The 23,847-nt window shown below is 43.8% G+C and overlaps 2 protein-coding genes across 2 annotated transcripts in view; one reads left to right on the top strand and one right to left on the bottom strand.

Annotated features, from left to right (window-relative positions):
• The window catches only part of dnajc10 (DnaJ (Hsp40) homolog, subfamily C, member 10), a 32,036-nt gene extending 17,794 nt beyond the window's left edge, over window positions 1-14,242 (bottom strand). Inside the window, exons 1-16 of the mRNA XM_083776358.1 lie at window positions 14,132-14,242; window positions 13,318-13,768; window positions 12,928-13,246; window positions 10,646-10,808; window positions 8,401-8,451; window positions 6,688-6,770; window positions 6,382-6,513; window positions 5,629-5,722; window positions 4,996-5,073; window positions 3,706-3,749; window positions 3,528-3,593; window positions 3,122-3,187; window positions 2,398-2,487; window positions 1,804-1,914; window positions 1,465-1,579; window positions 86-213 (exon numbers count right to left, since the gene is read on the bottom strand). Coding sequence (XP_083632484.1) covers window positions 86-213; window positions 1,465-1,579; window positions 1,804-1,914; window positions 2,398-2,487; window positions 3,122-3,187; window positions 3,528-3,593; window positions 3,706-3,749; window positions 4,996-5,073; window positions 5,629-5,722; window positions 6,382-6,513; window positions 6,688-6,770; window positions 8,401-8,451; window positions 10,646-10,808; window positions 12,928-13,125 — 1,419 coding nt within the window. The 5' untranslated portion in view covers window positions 13,126-13,246; window positions 13,318-13,768; window positions 14,132-14,242. The remainder of the gene's footprint in view (window positions 1-85; window positions 214-1,464; window positions 1,580-1,803; window positions 1,915-2,397; window positions 2,488-3,121; window positions 3,188-3,527; window positions 3,594-3,705; window positions 3,750-4,995; window positions 5,074-5,628; window positions 5,723-6,381; window positions 6,514-6,687; window positions 6,771-8,400; window positions 8,452-10,645; window positions 10,809-12,927; window positions 13,247-13,317; window positions 13,769-14,131) is intronic.
• A 591-nt stretch (window positions 14,243-14,833) lies between these two features.
• Window positions 14,834-23,838, top strand: nup35 (nucleoporin 35). The gene is made up of 9 exons (XM_083776464.1): window positions 14,834-15,057; window positions 15,633-15,803; window positions 16,232-16,356; window positions 17,531-17,579; window positions 18,816-18,936; window positions 19,501-19,570; window positions 21,103-21,231; window positions 22,547-22,705; window positions 23,559-23,838. Exons 1-9 carry the CDS (start codon window positions 15,045-15,047, stop codon window positions 23,634-23,636), a joined length of 915 nt encoding a protein of 304 aa, XP_083632590.1. The 5' UTR covers window positions 14,834-15,044; the 3' UTR covers window positions 23,637-23,838.
• The last annotated feature ends 9 nt before the right edge of the window (window positions 23,839-23,847 follow it).

The raw sequence follows: 23,847 nt of genomic DNA, 5'->3' as shown, positions 1-23,847 counted from the left end.
TGTAAAGCGCTTTGAGCACTACGTTGGAAAAGCACTAATAAAACATGCAATTAATTATTCATTCATATTATTAGGTTTGACTGACCGGAGCAAAGAAGTCCACCAGCCAGGGCTCCTTCCTGTCAGACGGGAAGTTGTCGGGAAGCAGAGTGGTCACGTGACCTTTGACACTGTCTCTGGCGAAGCCCACAATGTTGTACAACACATCTTTTCCTGGACAGACAGACAGACAGTCAGACAGACAGACAGACAGACAGACAGACCGGCAGACAGACAGACAGACAGACAGACAGACAGACAGACAGACAGACAGACAGACAGACAGACAGACAGACAGACAGTTTTAGTTACAAACTAGAACTGCACTCTGTCGAGTGCATACTTGCTTGTTGCACACTAGTAGGCCATAAATGGCCAACTAGTGCGCAAGCAGAGCGCGCAAGTCATTTCGACCGCTGTAAACTGTCAAATCTCAGTATCTCTGTGAAGGAACGTTTGAAATGTATAATTTTTAGATGTAACTATTTGCTACCTACCTACTTTATGCATATAAACACCTAGTATTATTAAGTATGATTCAAGTTTCTATCTATATAAGTTTGGGGGAAGAGCTAGTCATACATATACACACCACGTACTCTGGTCCCAGCAGATCAGGCACAACTTGCTATTTTATTTTTTACTGATTATGTATATAGTATACGTATGACTAGCTCTAAATTATGACGTAAGAGATATGGTAATTTGTGGTCGTTTGGTCCCAGCAAAGCAGGCATATACTATATAGGCATATACTATATATAGTATATATAGTATATAGGCATATACTATATACGTATACATATATACTATATAGAGTGTGTAGTTGTAAGTTGATTAGCGGTATACTGTGGTTACTTTGCGCCAAAAACCGTGACAGCTGTCCCGCCATTTGATGTTTATGCAAGAAAACAGCAAATCTGTGCCTGGTTTGCTGGGACCAAACGACCACAAATGACCATATTTCTTACGTCATCATTAAGAGCTAGTCATACATATACACACCATGTACTCTGGTCCCAGCAGATCAGGCACAATTTGCTATTTTATTTTTTACTGATTATGTATATAGTATACGTATGGCTAGCTGTAAATGATGACGTAAGAAATATGGTCATTTGTGGTCATTTGGTCCCAGCAAAACAGGCACAGATTTGATGTTTTTCTGCATAAACATCGAATGGCGGGACAGCTGTCACGGCGGAAGAGACCGGGCGAAAACATTACTTGCGCGCTCTGCTTGCGCAAGTAACTATGGCTGCCGCATTTTGAGTTGTAATCTGTCTGTTTTCTCTGGCAGGCCAGGAAGAAAAGTGCATGGCAGTAATCAAGCTGAGAGAAAGAATATAAGATGGTTAGGCCGTCACTCCATCTTCACTTCACATTATTCAATCAATCAATCAATGAAACGGAAGGTAAACTGACCATGATGTATTTCAAAGTGCTGAATGCCCAGGCCTTTGAAGACTGCCACACACGCTGTGTGGACGTACAGAGACTGGCACAGGTCTGCATCAGCAAGACAGTCCACCCTGCCAACCTAGAGACACACAGACAGACAGATAGTCAGACAGACAGACAGACACAGACAGGCAGACAGTCAGTCAGTCAGTCAGTCAGTCAGTCAGACAGACAGACAGACAGACAGACAGACAGACAGACAGACAGACAGCAACCGTTGTGTTTGACATAGTCATTTGTTGTAAAAGCCTGCCACCTTGTGGCCAGACAGAGAGTAACACATAGCTACAGGCAGGCAGGCACCTGTATGTGGTCCTCTCTGAGTAGTGCCTGTAGTTTCTTGTACTCGTTGGAAGCCAGAGTCTTCTGTCCAAACGTAAAACTGACCAGCCAGCGATGTCCGGTCAGCTTGTTCTGCAACACACACACACACACGCACGCACGCACACACACACGCACACACACACACACACATTTTTTTATGGTTAATTTTCAAGTTACTTAACAGTACAACCACGTTGAACCACCTACAAGCTAGTAACAAAAACTAAAAGAGAAAGGAGTAAGAGCAAAATACTAAAATCAAAACCATCGCTCTTTAGTATAAACTAAAGTATAGAACTGCAAATCATAGAATGTGCATTCACTGTATCACGATATGCACAATACCTCTGAAAAGGCACATCGTGGAGACATTATATCGTCTCAGAGATATTTGTCACCACATATCACCCACCACTGGCAGGCAGGCAAAAACTACTCACAACAGGACATAATATGTCCTATTATATCACACCACTGGGAAGAAAGCTAAAACAGTTTCGTTGCGTCTCTCGACCCTTTGGTGTGATTTGGGCTTCAGTCGACAAAACAGAACCAACACTGGGGCGAAGGTACCTTGAAGTTGTCTGCCGTCAGAAGCTCCAGGTCCGGAAGGTGTTCCATGACCTGACCGTAGATCTCTCTGCTGTCCAGAGTTTGGAGCCACTTGAACATGCCAACAACAATACACACAATACATTACACAATGGAACTAGGGATGTTAATAGTTAACTGATTGTTAAGAATTGGTTTTATTTAACCAATTCTTGACATGAAATAGGTTGAGAACCACTGATACAGAAACATGGGTTTTTCAGAAAACTGTCATGATTTAGAAGACCGTTTTTTAGAATCCATCTCAGGTGTAAATGGGTTAAGGCCCACCATTTCGGTGATCACCTCATCACCTAAAAGTGGAGTATGAATAGGCCATGAAAACTCCATTTCTAAAATAGTTAATCTACAAGCTCTCAACAATTCTTTTGCCATTTGTTTTGGGGCAAAAGGACAAAATGCTTGAAAATGCTCAACCTATAATGACATTGATTCATTATTGGGATGCCACATTGAAAGTGTTTAATTCTTTCTTTCCCATGTCCAATGTACAATAAAATAAAACGTTATCTAAATGATAACGCACGATGAAATCTGATTGATTCTGAGTCGGGGACAATATGCATAAAATAACTCAATTTAAGGTTAAACAACACTGTGTGTGTGTGTGTGTGTGTGTGTGTGTGTGTGTGTGTGTGTGTGTGTGTGTGTGTGTGTGTGTGTGGGGGGTGTGTGCGTGTATTACCAGTTCACTGCCTTGTTTCTGCATGGAGCTTCCAGGTGGGAAGAATGCTGTGGAGCCACCGGTTACCTTGGAAACATAGCATAGTGTTACAAGGAAATACGTTCCCTTGTAAACAAAGCATAGTGTTACAAGGAAATACGTTGCAATTGAGAATCACTGCTAGAGCCGTAAAAATCTTCTCTTATGGGGGTTCCTGGCATGTCTCTTCAAATGGGGGATCCAGGTCCACGCGCTAATTAGTGTCAATTTGGGGGTCCTGACATGAAAAGGTTTGGGAACCACTGTACTATAGAAGTATAGATTAGCGTGAAAACCCTGATCAAAACAGACATTCTTGTCTGGTTCTGAAATTGCAGTCACTTCTACATAACAATGAGGGTTGTTTCTGCTTTATTATTATGCTTACCTGGAAACTGTCACAGAGGTTTGCTTGAGTACCGCAATCTATCCAGCCAACTTTAACAAGACCATCCTACACACACGCACACACACACACACACACCCACACAGTTTATTTCTGAAATATTATTTACAGTAACCGTATACTTTTGTAATTGTCAACGTCAATTATAATGTTACCTTACCAACATGCCAGCCAGCTTCTGTCTGGTTGAAGACTCCAGACAATCTGACAGACAGACAGGTCAAACATTATGTAAATGAAACATTATAGATTATATAGTGTGGTGTACTGTGAATGAGTGTTTGCGTGCATGTGTGTAGCATTTGTCAACACAGATCATAACTAGTAGAAATGCTCTCTCTCGAGATGCACTTTCACCTTGCACACAAGTAGGCCATGTATGGCCTACTTGTGCACAAGCAGAGCGCACCATGACGTGCGCTCACCACTGGCATCACCGCTTCCAAAAAATTATATACATCAAACCCTATCCATCCATCCATCCATCTTCAATTTATCCGTTGTCGGGTCGCGGGGGCAACAGCTCCACCAGAGGTGAGAGTAGGAACGAAGATTGCTCGGTAGACAAAGACCCTAACCTAACCCTAACCTAACCTCCCACGGAAGCAGCGCATCCCTCACCAACCTTAATCCAGTCACAAACCTTAACGCATCCCTCACCAACCTTAATCCGGTCGTTTTCCACGCATCCCTCACCAAACTTAATCCAGTCGCCAACCTTAACGCATCTCTCACCAACCTTAATCCGGTCGTCGGACCAATGACTGTTCGGAAAAGCGTCCGCCTAAAGCTCACTGCTGTCTGGGTACGACTGCTGCTCTGAGTCCTAAAGCTCACTGCTGTCTGGGTACGACTGCTGCTCCGAGTCCTAAAGCTCACTGCTGTCTGGGTACGACTGCTGCTCTGAGGCCCTATATAAGCTACTTTGAAGTACAGTGTCCGGTACTGTCTACTGCCTGGTACAACTGCTAGTCTAAATCTTCTCTACTTTCAGTGTTACTAACTAATGTCTAATACAACTGCTGTTCTAAATCCTTTAGACCCGTTATTGACCTTATACGAACCTTGAAACTTAGTTACGTCACCAAGAATGGTGGTCCCTTATTGGCTGGTGTAGTAAGTAAGTAGCCTTGCCGAGCCATGAGGCCCATAGGGCAGGAGCCTATCTCCTGTTTCTGTAGTACACCCCCTGGACATGACGCTAGTATGTCGCAGGGACTTACCCCCAATCCAACCCTTGATGCTGAGTGTCAAGCAGGGAGGCATTGGGTCCCATTTTTACAGTCTTTGGTATGACCCGGCCGGGGATTGAACCCCAACCTCCCAGTCTCAGGGCGGACACTCTAACCACAAGGCCACTGAGTTGGCTGGTGTAATACCAAAGACGTAAAACGTCCCCACGACTAAGCCAACGTGTGTGTGTGTGTGTGTGTGTGCGTGCGTGCGTTACCTCCAGAGTCAGAGCAGAAGGTAATGATCCAGCCAATTCCTGATGAAAACGCTCGTTCTATCTCGGTGAACACGTTGCCTAGCAAACATAAACATCACGAGAAAACAGAACCAAATGAGCAAAGTGTAGAACTAAAGAATAATACAAGGAGCATCATTAACTTAGCACAGCATAATAAAACTTTACATAGATGTGCATGTGCTGTAGTCTGAAAACCCACCTCTTCAGACTACATCTTAGCCCGTAGCACTTGCCCTAGCGTCGACGAAATACAGGCAAACCGGTATACAAAGGCTACATTTTATGTAACTTAGATAGCATTTTATGTAGACATAGCACTCTATAGTGTATAATGCATATAGTGCTGGTTCTGGACAACCGGCTATCCGACGGACTCGACACGGGGCACCGCACTCCCCGTGGGAGTGTGGAACGCGTGTGTCGAATTTGAAGTCGGTGGGGTGGAAGGTTCTCCAGTTACGTGCATTACAGACGTACACACGTGGCACATTTATAGATCGATGTGATTATGCTTAATGTAAGTCACTCTAGGTGTGTGCGTGCGTGCGTGCGTGCGTGCGTGCGTGCGTGCGTGCGTGCGTGCGTGCATGCGTATAATACAGCAGTCCTTACCTTGCCACAGTTCCGTGACGGTGGTTTTAACAAACTGCATGGAGAACTGGACCAGACTTTTCATGGAGCGGTCCCCAAAGTACTTCTCTGACTTCTGTGACGTCACCGCCAAAACGAGAGGAATGCCAGTTAAAACCAGTGGTGGAAAGCTAACAATGTGTCACCCTAATTTAGATCAACACATGGGAAAGTACTAATTTTACTGTGGAAGGCCCCGACACAATCCATTAAAGGATGTTTATTAGGGATGTTAATCGTTAATCCATTAATCGCCGCTAAGAAATTCTTCAATTAAACGTAACAGTAAATACGAATCGAAAATACTGCGGTTCTATCATTGGGCAGTTTTCTGTGAATGTGATGCTGTCTGCGTGCACGCGTGGCCGAGGAACGTACATGTGGGCCAGTTAAAAAAATAAGCCATATTGCCATATTTGGCCAGTACGAATGCAAATCTGCCATCCAAATGACTAGCCTAACCTGCTAAGCCTGGTAGCCAGTGCTCAGTGCGCCCCGCCGTGAGAGTTTTCAGACCGTTTTCACTGAGACCACGTGATGTACAGTATCAAAATAATATTGATATTTTCGGGCGTGTCATTGGACGTCTAACACGCTGCTTATCAACTAGCCAGTTAATCGATCGATTGACATCCCTAGATTTTCAGATGAGGGGTCCGTGGCCAAACACACTATACATTTGGGTGGCCCTTTGCACGAAAAAGTCTGATTTTGGCCCTGATCTTGCTTAGTTACCTGTCCAGCGGTGTAGATGTACAGACTGGGGTAGCTGTTGATGCCTTTACTGCGACACAATCGATTGTTGTCTCCACAGTTCACTGCTCCGATCCTGATGACTCCTGCCATCTCCTTAGAAAACTCCCTCCACTGCGCACGCACACACACACACACACACACACACACACACACACACACGTGTCATGTGTCTGTGTGAAACATGTGCACATCTGTATCTGTGTGTGTGTGTGTGTGTGTGTGTGCGTGCGTGCGTGCGTGCGTGCGTGCGTGCGTGCGTGCGTGCGTGTATTGTAAGTATGGTACCGTGGGAGCCAGTTGATGGCAGTGAGAGCATCGTGGGTAATAGAAGTTGATGAACCAGATCTCCCCAGAGTTTACTGCCGCGTCTGAAACAAGACAATATCATACATAGTTTTATTTATTTTTATATATTTATTTGACAGGGACAAAGCTCACTAATCAACATGTCAGTTTTCACTTCAATGTAAATGGGCCAGAGTTAGCCGAAGCTAAATCTCATCTGTAGTCCTTGGGCAGGTTCTTAAAAAATGAATGATAAAAGAAAGACAAAGTGTAGTGTGCCTGCACACAACACCATGCGTTGATGCCATGTGTGCATATGTGCAAGCACCCAACACTACGTCCATACAAAAATACAGTACAATACAGATAAAAGAAAGACAGTGTGTAGTGTGCCAGCACACTACACCATGCGTTGATACCATGTGTGCATATGTGCAAGCACCCAACACTATGTCCATACAAAAACACAGTACAATACAGATAAAAGAAAGACAAAGTGTAGTGTGCCAGCACACAACACCATGCGTTGATGCCATGTGTGCATACTGTATGTGCAAGCACCCAACACCATGTCCATACAAAAACACAATACAATACAGTACAATACAGGAACAGATCAACATGGTACAGGGGACAGAACAACTGCAAGTGAGAAATGACACCGGTGATAAATACTAAATAGTGCTGATAGTTACTCTCGGCAAGGCTACTTACTTGGAAAGCAAGGTGGTCAATTTTGTCTTGGGATGGCTTTGACGACCAATTTCTCATTGGCTGCCGTAGTGACGACCTATCGTCCTGACACTTTTTGCCTCTAGCCGACCTCTAAGCCAATGGGACAGTATTGCAGTCAGCAACAACCCATCGTCTAAACGGCATGAACTTGATACTTACATGATACTTACTGTATGTCAGCCATGTGTATTGACACTGTATTATGCTTTACTTCTTCGCTATTGTGTTATTGCTGTTTTTGTCTCCACCAGGCCGAAGGCATGTGGGGAGAGTATGTTTTGCACTCCGTCCGTCCGCGTGTCCGTCCGTCCGTCCGTGTGTCCGTCCGTGTGTCCGTGAACAGCTAATCTCGGCCACCGTTAACCCGGTCGATGCCATATTTTGCACACACACTCCCTGGATGCCAACCATGAACCTCTGCCCCAAACTTTCCAGAACGGCCTGTTATAGCGCCACCAGCAGGCCGCTTTGTGCAAAACAAGTTTTTGCACAGTACACCTACAGATTTTGTCCAAACATCACGCAAATTGGTACACAGTCTCTCTACAGCCATTCAACGAAACGGGTCTTTCAGATTTATCAGACTCCATCCTGATTGGTTAAGATTGGCTTCCAAAGTTCACAGGAGTGCTCAGTTTCAAACAAAATGCTGCAAATCATGAACACATCGCGTGATTTCCGTGAAATTGTGCACCCACATTCCCACTAGGCAGAGGACGAAATGCCACATGAACAATTTCAACTCAGCCTCAAGGTGGCGCTATAACTGGCCAAAAAGTGTTTTTACCTCTAACTGCACGGATCTGTGGATAACCTGGTGGAGACCTGTGCCCGGAAGGGCACTTTTTCTAGTTTTGCTGTGTTATTGTTGTAAATGTCACAGAGACCCCTTGGGGTGATGTTGCACTATAAATAAAAAATAAACTGAAACTGAAACCATATGCAGTAACAAACAACAGGCATTCTCTCCTTCCTTACCAAAGTCGCTTCTGTCCAAAGTGATGATGTCCTCGTCATCGTCATAGATACCTAGACAGACAGACAGGTTTAAAAGGTCAGTGTTCCACAGACAAATCCATCTATCGAATCTGACAATTTTTTTATGCCCATACCTAACACCATGCCAAAAATCTAAAACTTGTCACCAAGGCAAGTGCACAATCTTGATGATTTTTGACGAATTCCCTCCCAGCTATTGTATGCTGTGACAGCTCTCAAAGTCTTTTAGTACGTAAACAAACAATTAATTCAGACAATATCAATACAATACAATACAGACAATACCAGTCAGTGGCCTTGTGGTTAGAGTGTCTGCCCTGAAACTGGGAGGTCGGGGTTCGATCCCCGGCCAGGTCATACCAAAGACTGTAAAAATGGGTTGGATTGGGGGGTCAAATGAACTAATCAAATGATTCCCGAGTGCAGCATGGCTGCAGCTTACCGCTCACTGCTCCAAGAGATGGGTCAAATGCGGAGAACAAATTTCACTGCGGTAACGTGTGTGACAAATTGTAAGTCTTTGACTTGTGCGAACGCCCTCTAGGGGGTGCGTGACATGACGGCAAAATCTGGTAAAACACTAGTGCAAGGAGATGTATAGTAGAGCAGCTGCGGGAGTATAGAGGGTATGCACATGCATAAAGTGAATTGCAAATCGAGTGACAAAGTGAGTTTAATGTCGTTTAATGCAATCAAATACAACTTTTCTGTTCGGATGTATGGTCTGTCAAGGCCAGAAAGCAGTTTTTTGCCACTCAGTAGGGGTTCCTGGATAACTTCCGGGTTTGATGATGTCACACACATACCCTCTATAGAGCATCGCAGTCCTTCCCCCTTTCAGAAAAACGAGTGGCCCAGGAAATGAAAACCCAATGCATTCTCCCATAGGCATTTCTTATTTAATTTATTTAAAGACCTTTTAAGCGCCGTACGAAGCCAACACTTGTCGTGACAAATCATGACAACACACAAAACTTTTCGGGCCAAACAAATAATTACAAAAAAGAAAAACAACAAAAAAAGTGTTGTAACCTGCCGTTTTTTACTACTTTCTTTGTTTGGCCCGAAAAATTGTGTGTGTTGTCATGATTTGTCACGACAAGAGTTGGCTTCGTACGGTGCTTAAAAGGTCTTTAAATAAATTAAATAAGAAATGCCTATGGGAGAATGCATTGGGTTTTCATTTCCTGGGCCACTCGTTTTTCTGAAAGGGGGAGGGACTGCGACGCTCTATACAGCAGCTTCATGTCTTTCAGTGCAGTGACATTCTGTGATTATTTGCCATAATCATAAAAACAAATTCGTCCAAATACAACAAGACTGAGCGTTGGGGGTGCATCAGCTAGGTCAGGAGGTAACAGGGGGTGCACGGCCAAAAAGGTTTGGGGACCGCTGATATACAGTAGAGCATCACCAAACCCAGTACTGTTAAAATAGTAACCGAAAGTGGCCTTGAGAGCTAGTCCTACTTCAAGGACGTTAGAGTACAGTATCGAGTACAGTATTGCATCCCAGGACCCCCAGGAGGGTGGCATGATTGCGTCCTTTCTCAATTCAGTGAGTCAAAAAGGATGCAGGACGCAGGCTATTTGCATCACTGCGGAAGACATGCTCACTGTTATGGAATCCAAAGGACTTGAAATCAGTCGACTGACAACTGACAGCTTTAATCCATGGCCGCTCTTATATTAGCTCTCCTCCCTCCCTTTGGCGGGTCTTGTTCGCTCCACCTGAAAATAGCTGGCATGGTGTTTACGCTATGGGGTCTCGTCACAGCGTTATAAATAGTTTGTGGCTGGTAGCTAATGGCCTGCTAAAGCTGTTTTGAGTACCAAACACGAGGCACTCTTGACACAAGCTCAAATGAGTCCCCCCCCCCTTTCCATACTGTACACATTTTAACTCTATATATGATGATTTCTTTGTTTGCATAGAATTGTATATACAGTATGTACGTCTTTAAATGTTCTGATGAATTGAAAATAGAGGACCCTGATGTAAACAAGTATTAGTGCTTTTTTCTGGTTTTATCCTCGTAGCAGTTTTTGTATTGACCTGTACTTTTGTTGAAATGTACCCATTCTACATGCTGTGAATACAAATTTCAATCAATCAATGATTGTGCTTCCTCCATAGTTATGTCCCAGACACAAGGGGTATAGTAATTCATAGTTACGTCCCAGACACAAAGGTTATAGTAATTCGTTGCCATATACTCACGCACCAAAGTCATAGCGGTAATAGTTCCAGCTCTCGTAGCGCTGGCCCTCGGATTCATCCAGACCTTTCTCTCCGTATTTGTCATATTTCTTCCTCAAGTCTTCGTCCTTCAGAACCTCGTATACTCGGTTCATTTTCACAAACTCGTCGTGAGCGGATGGGTCGTTCTGAGACAGAGAGAGAGAGAGAGACAGAATTTACAATGTACTGTAGGCATTTAGCAGACACTCTCACCTACATGTATAGAGTTCTCAAATTCTGCCTAAACCTAAACCCGACGTTTTAGGGCTGGGTCGGGCCTAAAATGTATGCTAATCTGCCAGGTCTCAGGCTGGCCCAGTACAGTTAGGGCCGGGCTTTAATGTTCAGCCCGTTGAGAACTCACATACATCAAATGCAGAGAGACAGTGTAATGCCTCAGTAAACAAGTAAAAAATATACTCAAAAAGAAAAAGAAATCTGTATAATCTAACTATAAATGCACAAAGTCTCTGTACGTCTGTAATCCACGTAACTCGAGAACCTTCACCCCACCGACTTCAAATTCGACACACGCGTTCCACACCACCACAGGGGGTACCGTGCCCAGTGTTGGTCGGACTCATGGTTGTCCAGAACCGCCCCAAAAAGTAATCTGCCCGGGCTCTGCCCAGCGTCCATATGTTGAGCTGGCCTGTTCTCATCATTCTGACGACAGCATAGACTCCATATTTGGGCATGCCTGACAAAGAACTCAATATATGGGCATAAAAGGGACACAGACATAATAGTAGGCCGGTGCTCGTAGAGGCTACAACGGGCACCGTTCTAGTACTTTTTAATTAACAAAAACATGAGAACAAAGGTAATATCTGCATGGCCATCATAACTAGGTCAAATGCCACGTACAAACACATACAGTATGTTAATGACATTAACTTTGTGCCATTTTCTTTTTTGTTTTTATCCCTTTTAACTATAGTTATTCTCTTAATGAAGTTGTTTTGGTTTGTTTGCTCTGTCCTTTTAAGTGTCTTTGACTACCAAGAAAAGCGCTATATAAATGAGATAGAAGTGTTATTATTATCATCATTATAATATGATTATGAAGTTAAGCCTGTGATCGTAAACCTGTTTCTTTTCGCTGATGATTCAGCTCTCCTAGTCAACATTAGACTAGAGTGCACAACTCCACAATATCAGCATTTGGTTATCAGACAATCAGTTGACATCAGTGTTCAGTGTGTTTCCACTGAGAATCAATTTGTTCAGAACCCTAAACGTTGGTTCAGAACTGGAACAAAAAAGAAAACGTGGTTTTCCTTTCCCTGAACTGGGAACTAAAGTGGGTTACACTATTCTACAGTTTGGAAGACGCAGATGTGTTATAAACAATGGCTTAAATCAAATGAAAAAGGCAACTGGGATGTGGACTCCTGCTCCCAAGGCTCTAACCAGCTATGCTGGCTATGCCGCCCCCCAATTACGCAGAACCCCAATGGTCCTGTGTAAAACTGGTGGAAACACGGGCCAGTTCACGGACGGTTCTGTGAAAGCACCAGGGTTCCAAGAATCTACAACAGAACCACAGATCGTCAACATCATTGGCCGCTGCAATTCATTGCAATGACCTGCATCACATGGAAGCACAGGCAAGGCGGAAGTCAAGCCGATACGCGTAAGGCACGATGCCACTCAAGTGACTAACCTGCCTCTGATTGGCCTACCGAACATACTCTCTGTGACACACACGCAGAAGCTTCTGTGGCTTCCTTCCCTTTAAGATGGTGCCTGAGATACAGACGCTCCAGAGCCGAAGGAGGTGTCTGTCTGTCTACCTTTCCGTCTATGAAAGGAAGGAACCATGCAGTTCTAGACTAGAACCAACATTATTTTGGTGGAAAAGGGTCCAGTTACCAGTAGTGTAGGTCCCAGACTGATACAAAAAAATAAACACTTGTGTGTGAAGTGAGGGGCGCTCTTATCATCATACATCATCACATTCCGGCCAATCACAATTGGCCATTGGCGTCCTCACTTTTCTGTCATTCCGTCTTCAAATTTTCTGCCCTCACTTTTTACCCTCAATATGTACTTTGCTCAAACAACTTAGTCATCGCTATGTATGTGGTGATCGGCCAATCAAATCCTCGCTAAAATTCACAGGCACACACTAAGCTGGGCACACACACACACACACACACACACACACACACACACACACACACACACACACACACACACTTTTAAAAGAAAAACAACATGCAGTTACCGTTTTTTTATTATTATATATTAGGGTCCACTCACTGGGTTTTTGTCTGGGTGAATTTTCAGGGCCAGCTTCTTGAAGGCCTTCCTGATCTCCCGGGTGGTCGCATCTCTGCTGACTCCCAGCAAGGCGTAGTAATCCTGGCTGTCCGCTGCTGCCCACACTGCCGCCACCACCAACAGCATGCCCAGCAACAGCACCCGGAGCTGGGCAACGCAATGCCCACCGTCTGCCATCCTGGAGGGCGCTATTATCAATGGCTGGCTATACTACTAACCCTGGTACTATACTACCTTACCAAACACTAATACCAACTACCTAAGCCTAGGTAAGTACTAGTAAGTACAAACTACCAAACTAAAATCTAACTACTACTTAACCGTGATAAATTCAAACTACCTAAGCCTGAAAAGTACTAATTACCAAACACAAATACTAACTAATACCCAAGCCTGGTAACTTGGTACTTATTGTTAAATACTAACTACTAAATCCCTGTAAATACTAACTATCTAATACTGGTAACTACTAACAAACTAACGTATTGCTATAAATCATGTGTCACCGAACCCTGGTGACACATGATTGGTGACTATCATGGTAAATTCCTGACACTGGTGAATGAATACCTTTATTTTCCCTGGTAAATAAACACTCTAGCTGAAATAACTGACCCTGGTAAATCTTTAGGTAATACTGGTAAAATACCTGAACCTTGTGAATACTTAAACCTGGTTAAAGGGGGGGGGGGGGGGGGAGGAACGAACACTGCAAGCCTCCTGAATTCTTGGTACTCTAGTATTATATTCACTGACCTGTATACTGTACTTTCAGTGTATTAAATGGGTGCGTTCAGTATGTTAAGTGGGTGTGACAGACCTGGCAGACAGACACACAGGCAGACAGACAGGCAGACAGACAGACAGACAGACAGACAGAAGGAGAGACAGATTAGTCTGTTTAATTCTAACATAACTAAGAAAAAAAAGGAGGAAAGGAGACATATTATGCCAGTGAGCTCATTTGCAATCTTTCAGTCCCATTCGTGAAATAATAAATAACAAAGTAAAAAGTAAACATTGTAAGTGAAAGTTACCTTTGGCAAAAACAAATGAAGCTAACAAGTAACACACAACTTTTACAGGCTTTGAATTAAGCGTACGAACTCTAAACAGCTAAATAAACACATGTGCATTTATATTTGCTATTAGTTAGATGAATTAGAAGTGTAATAATAATTACCATGGTGATGTATCTTGTATAAAGTTGCATCACAGTAGTCAGGAAGGATGACATAATTAAAGAGCAGAGCTGCTGCAGCCTGGCTGCTTGCTGTGTCCGCCTCTGAGTCCGGCTTCACCGGCACCGGTCAGGTTTTGGGAGAGAAACAAGCAAACAAAATTATTGTATGCGGCTCCCTGGCATATTTTTTTTTAAGATGTGGGTCCGCAGACAAATATACTTTAATTTGAATTAAAAAGTAAACACTGGTTAAACATAACATAGGAAACAAGTAGTAAACAAAAACAAACAAGCCAATAAAGAAATCGCTTATAATAAGCGGACATGGCAACACTGCTCACCGGCATCATGATGACGTAAGCACGCAATACGCACGTTGTAACGTGGAGGGTGGGAGGGTGACCATGATGGTACGTTCAAGACGGTAGACCTCTTGGAAAAATATATTTTTCCTTTTATTTAACTTCAAAGTTCAAACATTCCCCTATTTTTATTTTAGCACAACTAATCTCAGATCATACACTGGCAGCCTAGAGCCATGTGGTGTCGTCTCCTTCTACATCGCCTATATTTGGCCATTAACTGGTATGTGCCAAAATACGACCTGCCTTTAACCTAAGCCTTGAACGCACCTTGGAACGCTACGCACGCTGGAGGCGACGGAGGTGATGTCATATTCTGGTGCCTTAGCATACCGCTTATGTTTGGTTTGAAAAGTAAGATTAGACTAGCCGAGTAGACTAATAGTAGTACAGTCCTCCTGACGTTTTATCATTTAAGAAACATTTAATCTGTAACTAAACTAAACCAACGAATAGTGTGGAGATTACGTTGTTGTACGTTTTTTAACCGAACATCAGATTTTATTGTTTGTTTTACTGTCACACATTCTTCTGCTAACGGTTCATCCTCCATGGATATACACGGTATGTCTTCATCACTTTATTACTTGTATATGTTGTTTAATTTATATTTTTCATAATTAAACGACGAAACGCATTTGGCTGCTGTCATGTTCATTGTTTTGTTTTGTTGTACTTTTGTTTGTTTACAATGTGAACGTAGTATAAGACAAGTTTACAGTAGCCTCGCCCTCATCACTATAGTGTCAGTAGGCAGTAGTAATTTATTCCTAGTTTTAATTACTTGTTATGCAGCACAGGTTAACCTTTATATTGAAGAAGACCGTTATTAAAGTGTGTGTGTGTGTGTGTGTGTGTGTGTGTGTGTGTGTGTGTGTGTGTGTGTGTGTGTGTGTGTGTGTGTGTGTGAGACAGAGAGATCGAGAGGGGTACCGAGTTAGTTTGTGAAAACGGGGCAGAGTTCACCCATATAATTTGAATGTAATAGCCTATATTTTCTGTTTAGACATGGAGACTCCTGCTACTGAACAAACAATCAAAGAAAATCACTTAAACTACCTTAGAGGGAATCATTAACAATCCTAAACGATCCCAACCCTGCTCACTGCTAACAGGAAGTATTTGTCTCCTCTCGACAGCGTCTTCTGAACCCATGACCCTGGGCTCGCCCACCTCCCCCAAACCCGGCCCTGGGGCCCAGTTCCTGCCGGGCTTTCTGATGGGGGACCTGCCCGCCCCCGCCAGCCCCCAGCCACGAGCGTTCAGCATGTCCACACCCACTACAGAACACAGGAGCTTCCAGCACACCGGTAACAACAACTAACCTCCACAACTCTACATATCACTGTGTCAATCATACTATAAATGTGCCACGTCTCTGTGTGTCTGCGTGCGTCTCTGTGTGTGTGTGTGTGTGTGTGTGTGTGTGTGTGTGTGTGTGTGTGTGTGTGTGTGTGTGTGTGTGTGTGTGTGTGTACCGTTGTAAAAACCTTTTTACATAACTACTGAAGAAAAAACAGCAGATCTACAAGCTCAGAACGCATCACGGTGCAACAAGTTGTGAGTTTGTAGATATAAGCCTGTCAGGTGAAAAGAAGCAGCTTGGACTCATATATTGAAGGACACATGAGGTCAGTCCGTTGCTCTCCCCAGGTTGGGGAGGGGAGGAGCCCCTCTAGAACGTAACCACACAGGCTGGGGCCAGCCTACTTATTATGTTATTGATTCCTTTTTTCAGGAGGCTCTCAGCCTGTTGTCCCCGCCCCCAAAGACAAGAGTGGCGCGCCGCCCATCCGCAGTATCTACGACGACCTGACCTCCACTGCTGCCATAGCAACCACACCTCTCAGCTCACACAAGCAAGTAAGACCAGCAGGCAGACATGGTTTAGCAGGGCTTCCCAACCTTTCTATCACGGACTGGCTGACAGGTCATAAAATGTCCGGACTGGCGACTCGTGATCTGACTTCTGAGCCGGTAGTACTGTCATCACATTGTCATGCTTTCAAGTTTGTTGTGATCTGATGTGGTTTGATTAGATCCCAGGGTGTGGGGGGGATCGTATCAACACTGAAAGCGCTAACAGCTAACCCATTGGTCGTGTCATGAGTAAATGAGCCAATAAGCTGCTGCTGAGTGCATTCTCAGACACCAGGTTCACACAGTCAGCTCACAGGCAGTAAGTGAGTGGGGGGAGCAGAGCGGACAGCAGAATTGTGAAATAAATCGCTCCGTCATTCATATTTATTCTCCGACCTTAAAATATAGAACAAATATGTCCCGTAATGAACGGGACTCGTCTTTTAGTTTCCAAACGATTCCGTATTTCACAGGACTGGTGGTAAGTAAAGCCGTTTGGAAAATCCTGGTGATGCAAGGTTATAGATTCACGTCTGGGAAGCCTTGGAATTCCCGGCCACCTTCTCGCGTACAGCTCGTGTCAACGCACTGCGACGCATTTTGAGCTTGTAGATTGTCAATTTGTTGCTAGAATTAGAAGTAGGGCAGACACTGTTTTTACAGAACCCCTTGGGAGACACCAAAGATCACAAGGGTTGTTTCTATGGACAACGTAGTCCAGCATTTTAAACTGTCTGTGTGTGTGTCTCTGCAGCTTTTCTCATTTTAAACATTTCAACATTTTAAACCAGGGATGACAAACTCAATTACACAGTGGGCCAAAATAAAGAAATTGGTACAAGTCGAGGGCCGGACTGTGTTTCAACACACGGGCCATTTTTGGGGAGAGGGGTAGCTGAAAGTTGACCACAAGTGATATACTTTCACTGCTGATCAATAGTGAAGAGAAGACGCATGCTTGCGCTTGCGGGCCCTCGATACGTGACAATGCACTCGCAGTGCATTGTGGGACTTGTAGTATTATGGTGGTCCGTGCAATATACCAGAGGGCCCGTTCTAATACTAATTCAATATCATCCCGCGGGCCAAAGATAATTCATTCACGGGCCTGATTTGGCCCCCGGGCCTTGAGTTTGACATATATGTTTTAAACTGTCTTGTCTGTGTGTCTCTCCAGCCTTTCTTGATGTTCCAGTCTCCTATGTTGGGGTCAACTCCAGGAACAGGTAACAAGTAGAAGTACTTATATTATACTACTATATTACATGTTGCTGCTTCTTCGGTGAGGCGGAAACACAGTGAGGCAGCTTTCTGCTTCTACTGGCCGACAGCCTGGAATAAAGCCCCTCTACAGCTTAGATGTAGACGTCTTTAAAGCACAGCTCAAACCCACCTCTTCACTCTTGCTTTTAGTTGAATATTATTCATGAACTGTAAATGTTCTGCCTAGTTTTAGGCTCTTTGCTATTGTTTTATTGTCTTAACGTTATTCTGTTTTTGCTTGTTTTAATGATATTTGAAATTTGTTTCTTGTTTTTCTCTTTTCTGCTCTGTAAAGCACTCTGCTGCATTTGTATGTCATACAATAATACATTTGTATTCTATACAAATAAAGTTTGTATTTATTATTCTGGTACAGTCCACCACTCCACTATCGCATCTGGGGGTCTGATCACCCCGTTTACAATCACGATTCACAATACAGAGCTTTAAAGTTTTATCAAATTATTGTCTCCACCAGCCGAAGGCATGGGGAGAGTATGTTTTGCACTCCGTCCGTCCGTCCGTGTGTCCGTGTGTCCGTCCGTCCGTCCGTCCGTCCGTCCGTCCGTGAACAGCTAATCTCAGCCACCGTTAACCCGGTCGATGCCAAATTTTGCACACACACTCCCTGGATGCCAACCATGAACCTCTGCCCCAAACTTTCCAGAACGGCCTGTTATAGCGCCACCAGGAGGCCGCTTTGTGCAAAACAAGTTTTTGCACAGTACACCTACAGATTTTGTCCAAACATCACGCAAATTGGTACACAGTCTCTCTAGAGCCATTCAACGAAACGGGTCTTTCAGATTCATCAGACTCCATCCTGATTGGTTAAGATTGGCTTCCAAAGTTCACAGGAGTGCTCAGTTTCAAACAAAATGCTGCAAATCATGAACACATCGCGTGATTTCCGTGAAATTGTGCACCCACATTCCCACTAGGCCCAGGACGAAATGCCACATGAACAATTTCAACTCAGCCTCAAGGTGGCACTATAACTGGCCCAAAAGTGTTTTTACCTCTAACTGCACGGATCTGTGGATAACCTGGTGGAGACCTGTGCCCGGAAGGGCACTTTTTCTAGTTTAGTTTAAAAATGTAACAAAAGTATAATCACTATTTGTACCAATCATGACAAAATGTTTTAATGAGTGAATTGTCTAACTGTGTGTGTGTGTGTGTGTGTGTGTGTGTCATAGTGTCCAGTAGTTCGTGCAGACAGGTAATACTGTCTCCAGCTCAGGTCGATCCCTTCTACAGCCAGGGGGAGGCGCTGTCGTCCGATGACCATCTGGATCAGACCTGGGTTACTGTTTTTGGGTACAAAAGAACTAATACTACTACAACAGATAATAATAATATATTACTCTCTGCTACTATAATTATCACTGCTTTGTACAATTATCCTAGTAGTATTTTACTACTTGTACTCTTTCAAGTAAGTTTTCATTATTTCCCATTTAGGACTGAGACCAGATTCTACAAAATAGTCGTCTGTCTCATTTTTCTGTTTTCTGAATTTAATGTCAAGGACCCCAAAAATTATATGTAATTGGCCGCTGAATCCCATCTGAAAATCTGTTGTTCCAGGGACCCACCAGAAGCAATGACACATTTTCACGACTTTTCAAAAATAGCAGATCTACAAGCCCGTATCGCGGCACCGAGTGCCACGCTACAGGCTTATAGTTCTGCTATTTTTCATCAGCTAAAGTTTAAAAGTGTGTGTGTGTGTGTGTGTGTGTGTGTGTGTGTGTGTGTGTGTGTGTGTGTGTGTGTGTGTGTGTGTGTGTGTGTGTGTGTGTGTGTGTGTGTGTGTGTGTGTGTGTGTGTGTGTGTGTGTGTGTGTGTGTGTGTGTGTGTGTGTGTGTGTGTGTGTGTTAGGTTCCCACCAGCGTCGGCCTCATACATTTTGCTGCAGTTTGCTCAGTATGGAAACATTCTCAAACACACGGTAAGAACCAAACGCTCGCCTCAAACACACTCGCCCCGTTTTTGGGGGGTGGACCATTTTGTTTTACTGAGATAAAACAAATAGGAAATGTGTTTAGGTTAGGTTAGGTTTAGGCATAGTTTACCCGGGATTACGTTTAGGAATAAGGTTAGGTTTAGGCAAAGTTATACTTATATTACGTTTAGGAATAAGGATGCAAACTATAAACTATACGGCTTTGTTTATAACCTGGCCCTGCTTCTGTGGCCAAAGTGGAAGTGCCTCTCGCCTACAACAACTGCAAACTGTTTGTTTTGTTTTTTTGTCAATAAAGTGTAGTTTCTGACTGTGACAGAGGCCCGCCGCCTCAAGCGAACATGAGCCACGTGAGATGCCACCGAGCGAGATAAAGCGAGCAAGTTGCGAAGTTCGCTTAGCCGACTCGGGACCGTTCCAGACGAGTTGCGACCCGATAGGCAGAGAAATAGTAAATGTTCTGGCGAGTGTTTGCCCCGACTGCCACTCAAAGCGGCTACTGGCCAATCACAGCAAGCCCTTGCACAAGCCGTGTTTGCAATTGCAAAAATAATTTGCAATTTTGCCCCAGAGTTTTGCACCATCTGTAGACGGGATGTATTTTGTTGCTGCTTTGTGATTTCATGAACTCACAGTTCATCCAGACAGCCAAGGTTAGGATCGAGAATCATGAACCAGTTCTTTATCTTTGTGTTCAGCATTCCTTAACCACATGCATCCCTATTCTGAGGCCAACAACGATCCTATTGTTCTCCCCATTGTTCTCTGGGCACAACAGCAAATAGCAAATCTAAAAGATCAGAAAGATTATATTAGGGTTGCTAACATGCTACCCGGAACCGGATCCACCATAAACTTTGTATTTATTTTTATGATTAATGTATTTTGTATTATTTTTCAATCACAAAGGGTACAGAAAACATGTTTGCAATAATGTAGAAACAAATACTTAAAGCATATCGATTTTAGTAATCGTTAAAGGGAACCGCTAAGGTCACAACCCTAGAGATTATATCTGTTTATTATTATTTTATTAATATTATCATTATTATTATTTTTTTTTTTTGAGTGGTGCAACCACTCCAAGGAACAGCAATGTCCGTCCTCCTGACCTATGTGACTATGTTTAGAGTACCAGTAGGGGCAAAAGTGGCGCTGTTGTGCCAGAAATTGAGAGAGAGAGATAGTGATGCACTGTTGCCTGCTAATTACAGAGAGAGGGGGGGGGGGGGCAGGGAGAGATAGAGGGAAGTTGCACCACTCAGTTCACACGGGTGTGATTTTTTTTTATGTTGAATATAAAAGTGGAAAAAACAAACCACCACTCAGACATGTGCCAGCAGACCAGAGGTGCTGGAGTCACTGTGAAGATAATGGGAGGCTCCGCACACTCACATCTGCAAAATCAGATTTAAATTTTATTTTCAATTCAGCAAGCTTTCGGTCATTAGACCACCTTCAGGCATGAAATGAACATTGAAGGTGAAATCTGTGTGCATGCGCGTGTGTCCACACAGATGTCCAGTCCAGGTAACTGGATGCACCTTCAGTACCAGTCGGTTCTACAGGCCAGGAAGGCTCTGTCTAAAGATGGCAAGGTGTTTGGAGACTGGCTCATGGTGGGAGTGAAGCCCTGCATCGACAAGGTAAGTGTCCAGTAGCCCATTTTATTAATTAAAAGAAAATGTCCCACAATTTTTGTAACCTGGGTGGGAGAGCAACGGACTGACCTCATGCTTCCTTCAGTGCACGAGGAGTCCAAACCGCTTCTTTTCACCTGACAGGTGGGAGTCACCACCCCACTTTATTCCAACCAATTCCTTTCCCCTCCATCAGGCTTCTTCTCTCCTGCTACAGTTTATCTGATTCTTCAAATATTTAGATGGACCTTTGCTACTACTAGCTTTGCAATCTACCAATGCTTTTTTTTCCTCTCGAAAAATACATTAATGTATGTTGTGCCCTTGGGTGTGACCGTGACAGTTAATTTAACCAATCGATTAAAAAAAAATGATTATTAAAAGAAAAAACAATAAAAAGTAAATAAATGAATTGTTGAAGTCCTCACAACATGTTTGTGTATTCATGGATTAAAGTTCTCAGTCGCCACAGAACTGAGTTCAGTCATCTGGATTCCACAGTTTGCGACGCGTTGTGAGCATGTTATTGTAGATGGGCTATTTTCAGCTGAAAGAGTAATTGAAGTGTTCACACACTAACAATAGATTAGATTAAAGTGTGTTTGAATTGGAAAAAACAAGCATTGGCTATTTCATAAAAAGCAAAGGTTAAAGCCTCTACCTGCGATTTCTTCAACTGGGAATTATTCTACATATACAGTATATTGCACCAATTATTTAGGAAACTATTTCACAAATCACAGATTGGGACTTGGCCTAACAAAAGAGATTTGATTTAGCTTTAAAGCATGTGTATTTGCAGTGAACGAGCTTTGAAGCATGTGCAGGGGTTGGTCATCAATATGTCCATAATGTTCTTATTGTGATCATAAGACACATTACTGATTACCAAGTAAAAATATGTAGAACACTTATTTACATATTAGGAGTCCTACTAGTGGTACTCAAATGTTTTCTTTGCAGGGACCCCTTAACTCTCTTGTTATGTGTTTCTAACATTATTGTCCACTCATTTTGTATGTCCATGGCATTCTGTATAAAAAAGTCATTTGGCACACATACAGGGACAGGTGCGTCGGAGCAGACAACCAGTGCGAATAATGAGAGAACGGAGGTCCCGCACACTGTCTTCACTTCTCGAAACGTTGTAACTCAGCTCAATAAACGGCTGCAATATAAGTGAAGACAGTGTTGTTCTCTCGTTGTTGTCCACCACAAGCCGAAATGGCGATGACCCCTGAACATATTTTCAGGCTGTGATGGAGGCATCCGAAGCATTGAAATCCACCATTAAACCATGTGTGTGTGTATGTATTTTCAGTCTGTGATGGAGGCGTCAGAAGCAGTGATCAACTCCACCATCATCAGCCCTGCCCCCTCGGCCCTCTTCTCCCCTGCTCACGGTGGTCTTCCCTCCACCCCCCGCTCCTCCATGAGGCCGCTCAGCGCCGCATACAAAGCCTCCAGCGACGACTACCAGGTAATCAACCCCCCACGCCGCCGTCGGCCATTCTCAAATCTCAATAGGCTCTATACACACACAACTCTTACGGGACACTTCCCTACTTCCTTCAAAGGTGTTACCAATGATACGGAGCTTGCGGAGTTAGTTCAGTCAGATATACTCGAGCGGCTTCATGCTATGATCAAGGGTACTCGAGGGGTTAATATGCTGCATTACAATTCGGATGTATACAGCTGACCAAATGGGGTGGGTTATTTAAGCTCACATAGACTGCATGCTTCTTCCTGCCTTCCTTCTGCATATGGTTCCTGGTTGTTGTTATGCACTGTTTGCTCCCACCGCCACCCCAGCACCACCGGTGGGCTTTGTTATTTCTCTCCCCCATGGGGGGGGGGGGGGGTTGTTATTGTATATCTATCTCCCCGCTCTTAATGTTTAATGATGGTGTTTAACACCTTGAGGGCCCGGGGTTATTGAATCCATTAAATCAGAGCGCCCAGCGATTTATAGCAGTGGAGCACATTTAGCGACGGACCGAATGTTATCCCGGATGTGGCTGAAGTAGCTTGATGTAGCCAAAACACTCTAGAGGCGATCGACAACAACGCGACTAGCAACGGGACCGCGGTGGGCCGTCTAACACATAATCTTTTCTTAGAATTGGACGGAATGATTTAGATCAAGAGTTATTAAACATTTTAAGATTTTCGATCTCGTCGGCTAAAATGGGGGAGAACATTTTCCCCTGTGACTGTGCCAATGTAAATAAAATGGTTCATTTCCATAACTAGGTGCTGACGGACAGACAGACGTTCTGAGTTTGTAGAGCTGCTGTGTTCTAAATGTAATGGTTCCTTTCTGCCACTAGGTGCTGACGGACAGACAGACGCCACGGAAAGAAGACAGCATGGTCTCCAAGGCCATGACCTATATGTTCGGCTGGTGACCTTACCCCACTGCATCCTGGGATATCTGCCGTATCTGACCTGTTGGAGAGGTGTGTGTGTGTGTGTGTGTGTGTGTGTGTGTGTGAGAGAGAGAGAGAGTTCACGTTATTTGTACCAATTATGACGAAATGTTTCTAACTAATTTTCTGTTAATCAGCTTTGTTTCCTATTCTGTTATTGTCTTAAGAATAAAGTTTCATGTAAAACTCG

This window comes from Protomyctophum parallelum (genome assembly GCF_964188405.1).
Source record: "Protomyctophum parallelum genome assembly, chromosome: 11".
Taxonomy (NCBI): Eukaryota; Metazoa; Chordata; class Actinopteri; order Myctophiformes; family Myctophidae; genus Protomyctophum; species Protomyctophum parallelum.
The sequence above is the reverse complement of the archived record's forward strand: the minus strand, read 5'-3'. Positions and strand labels throughout refer to the sequence as shown.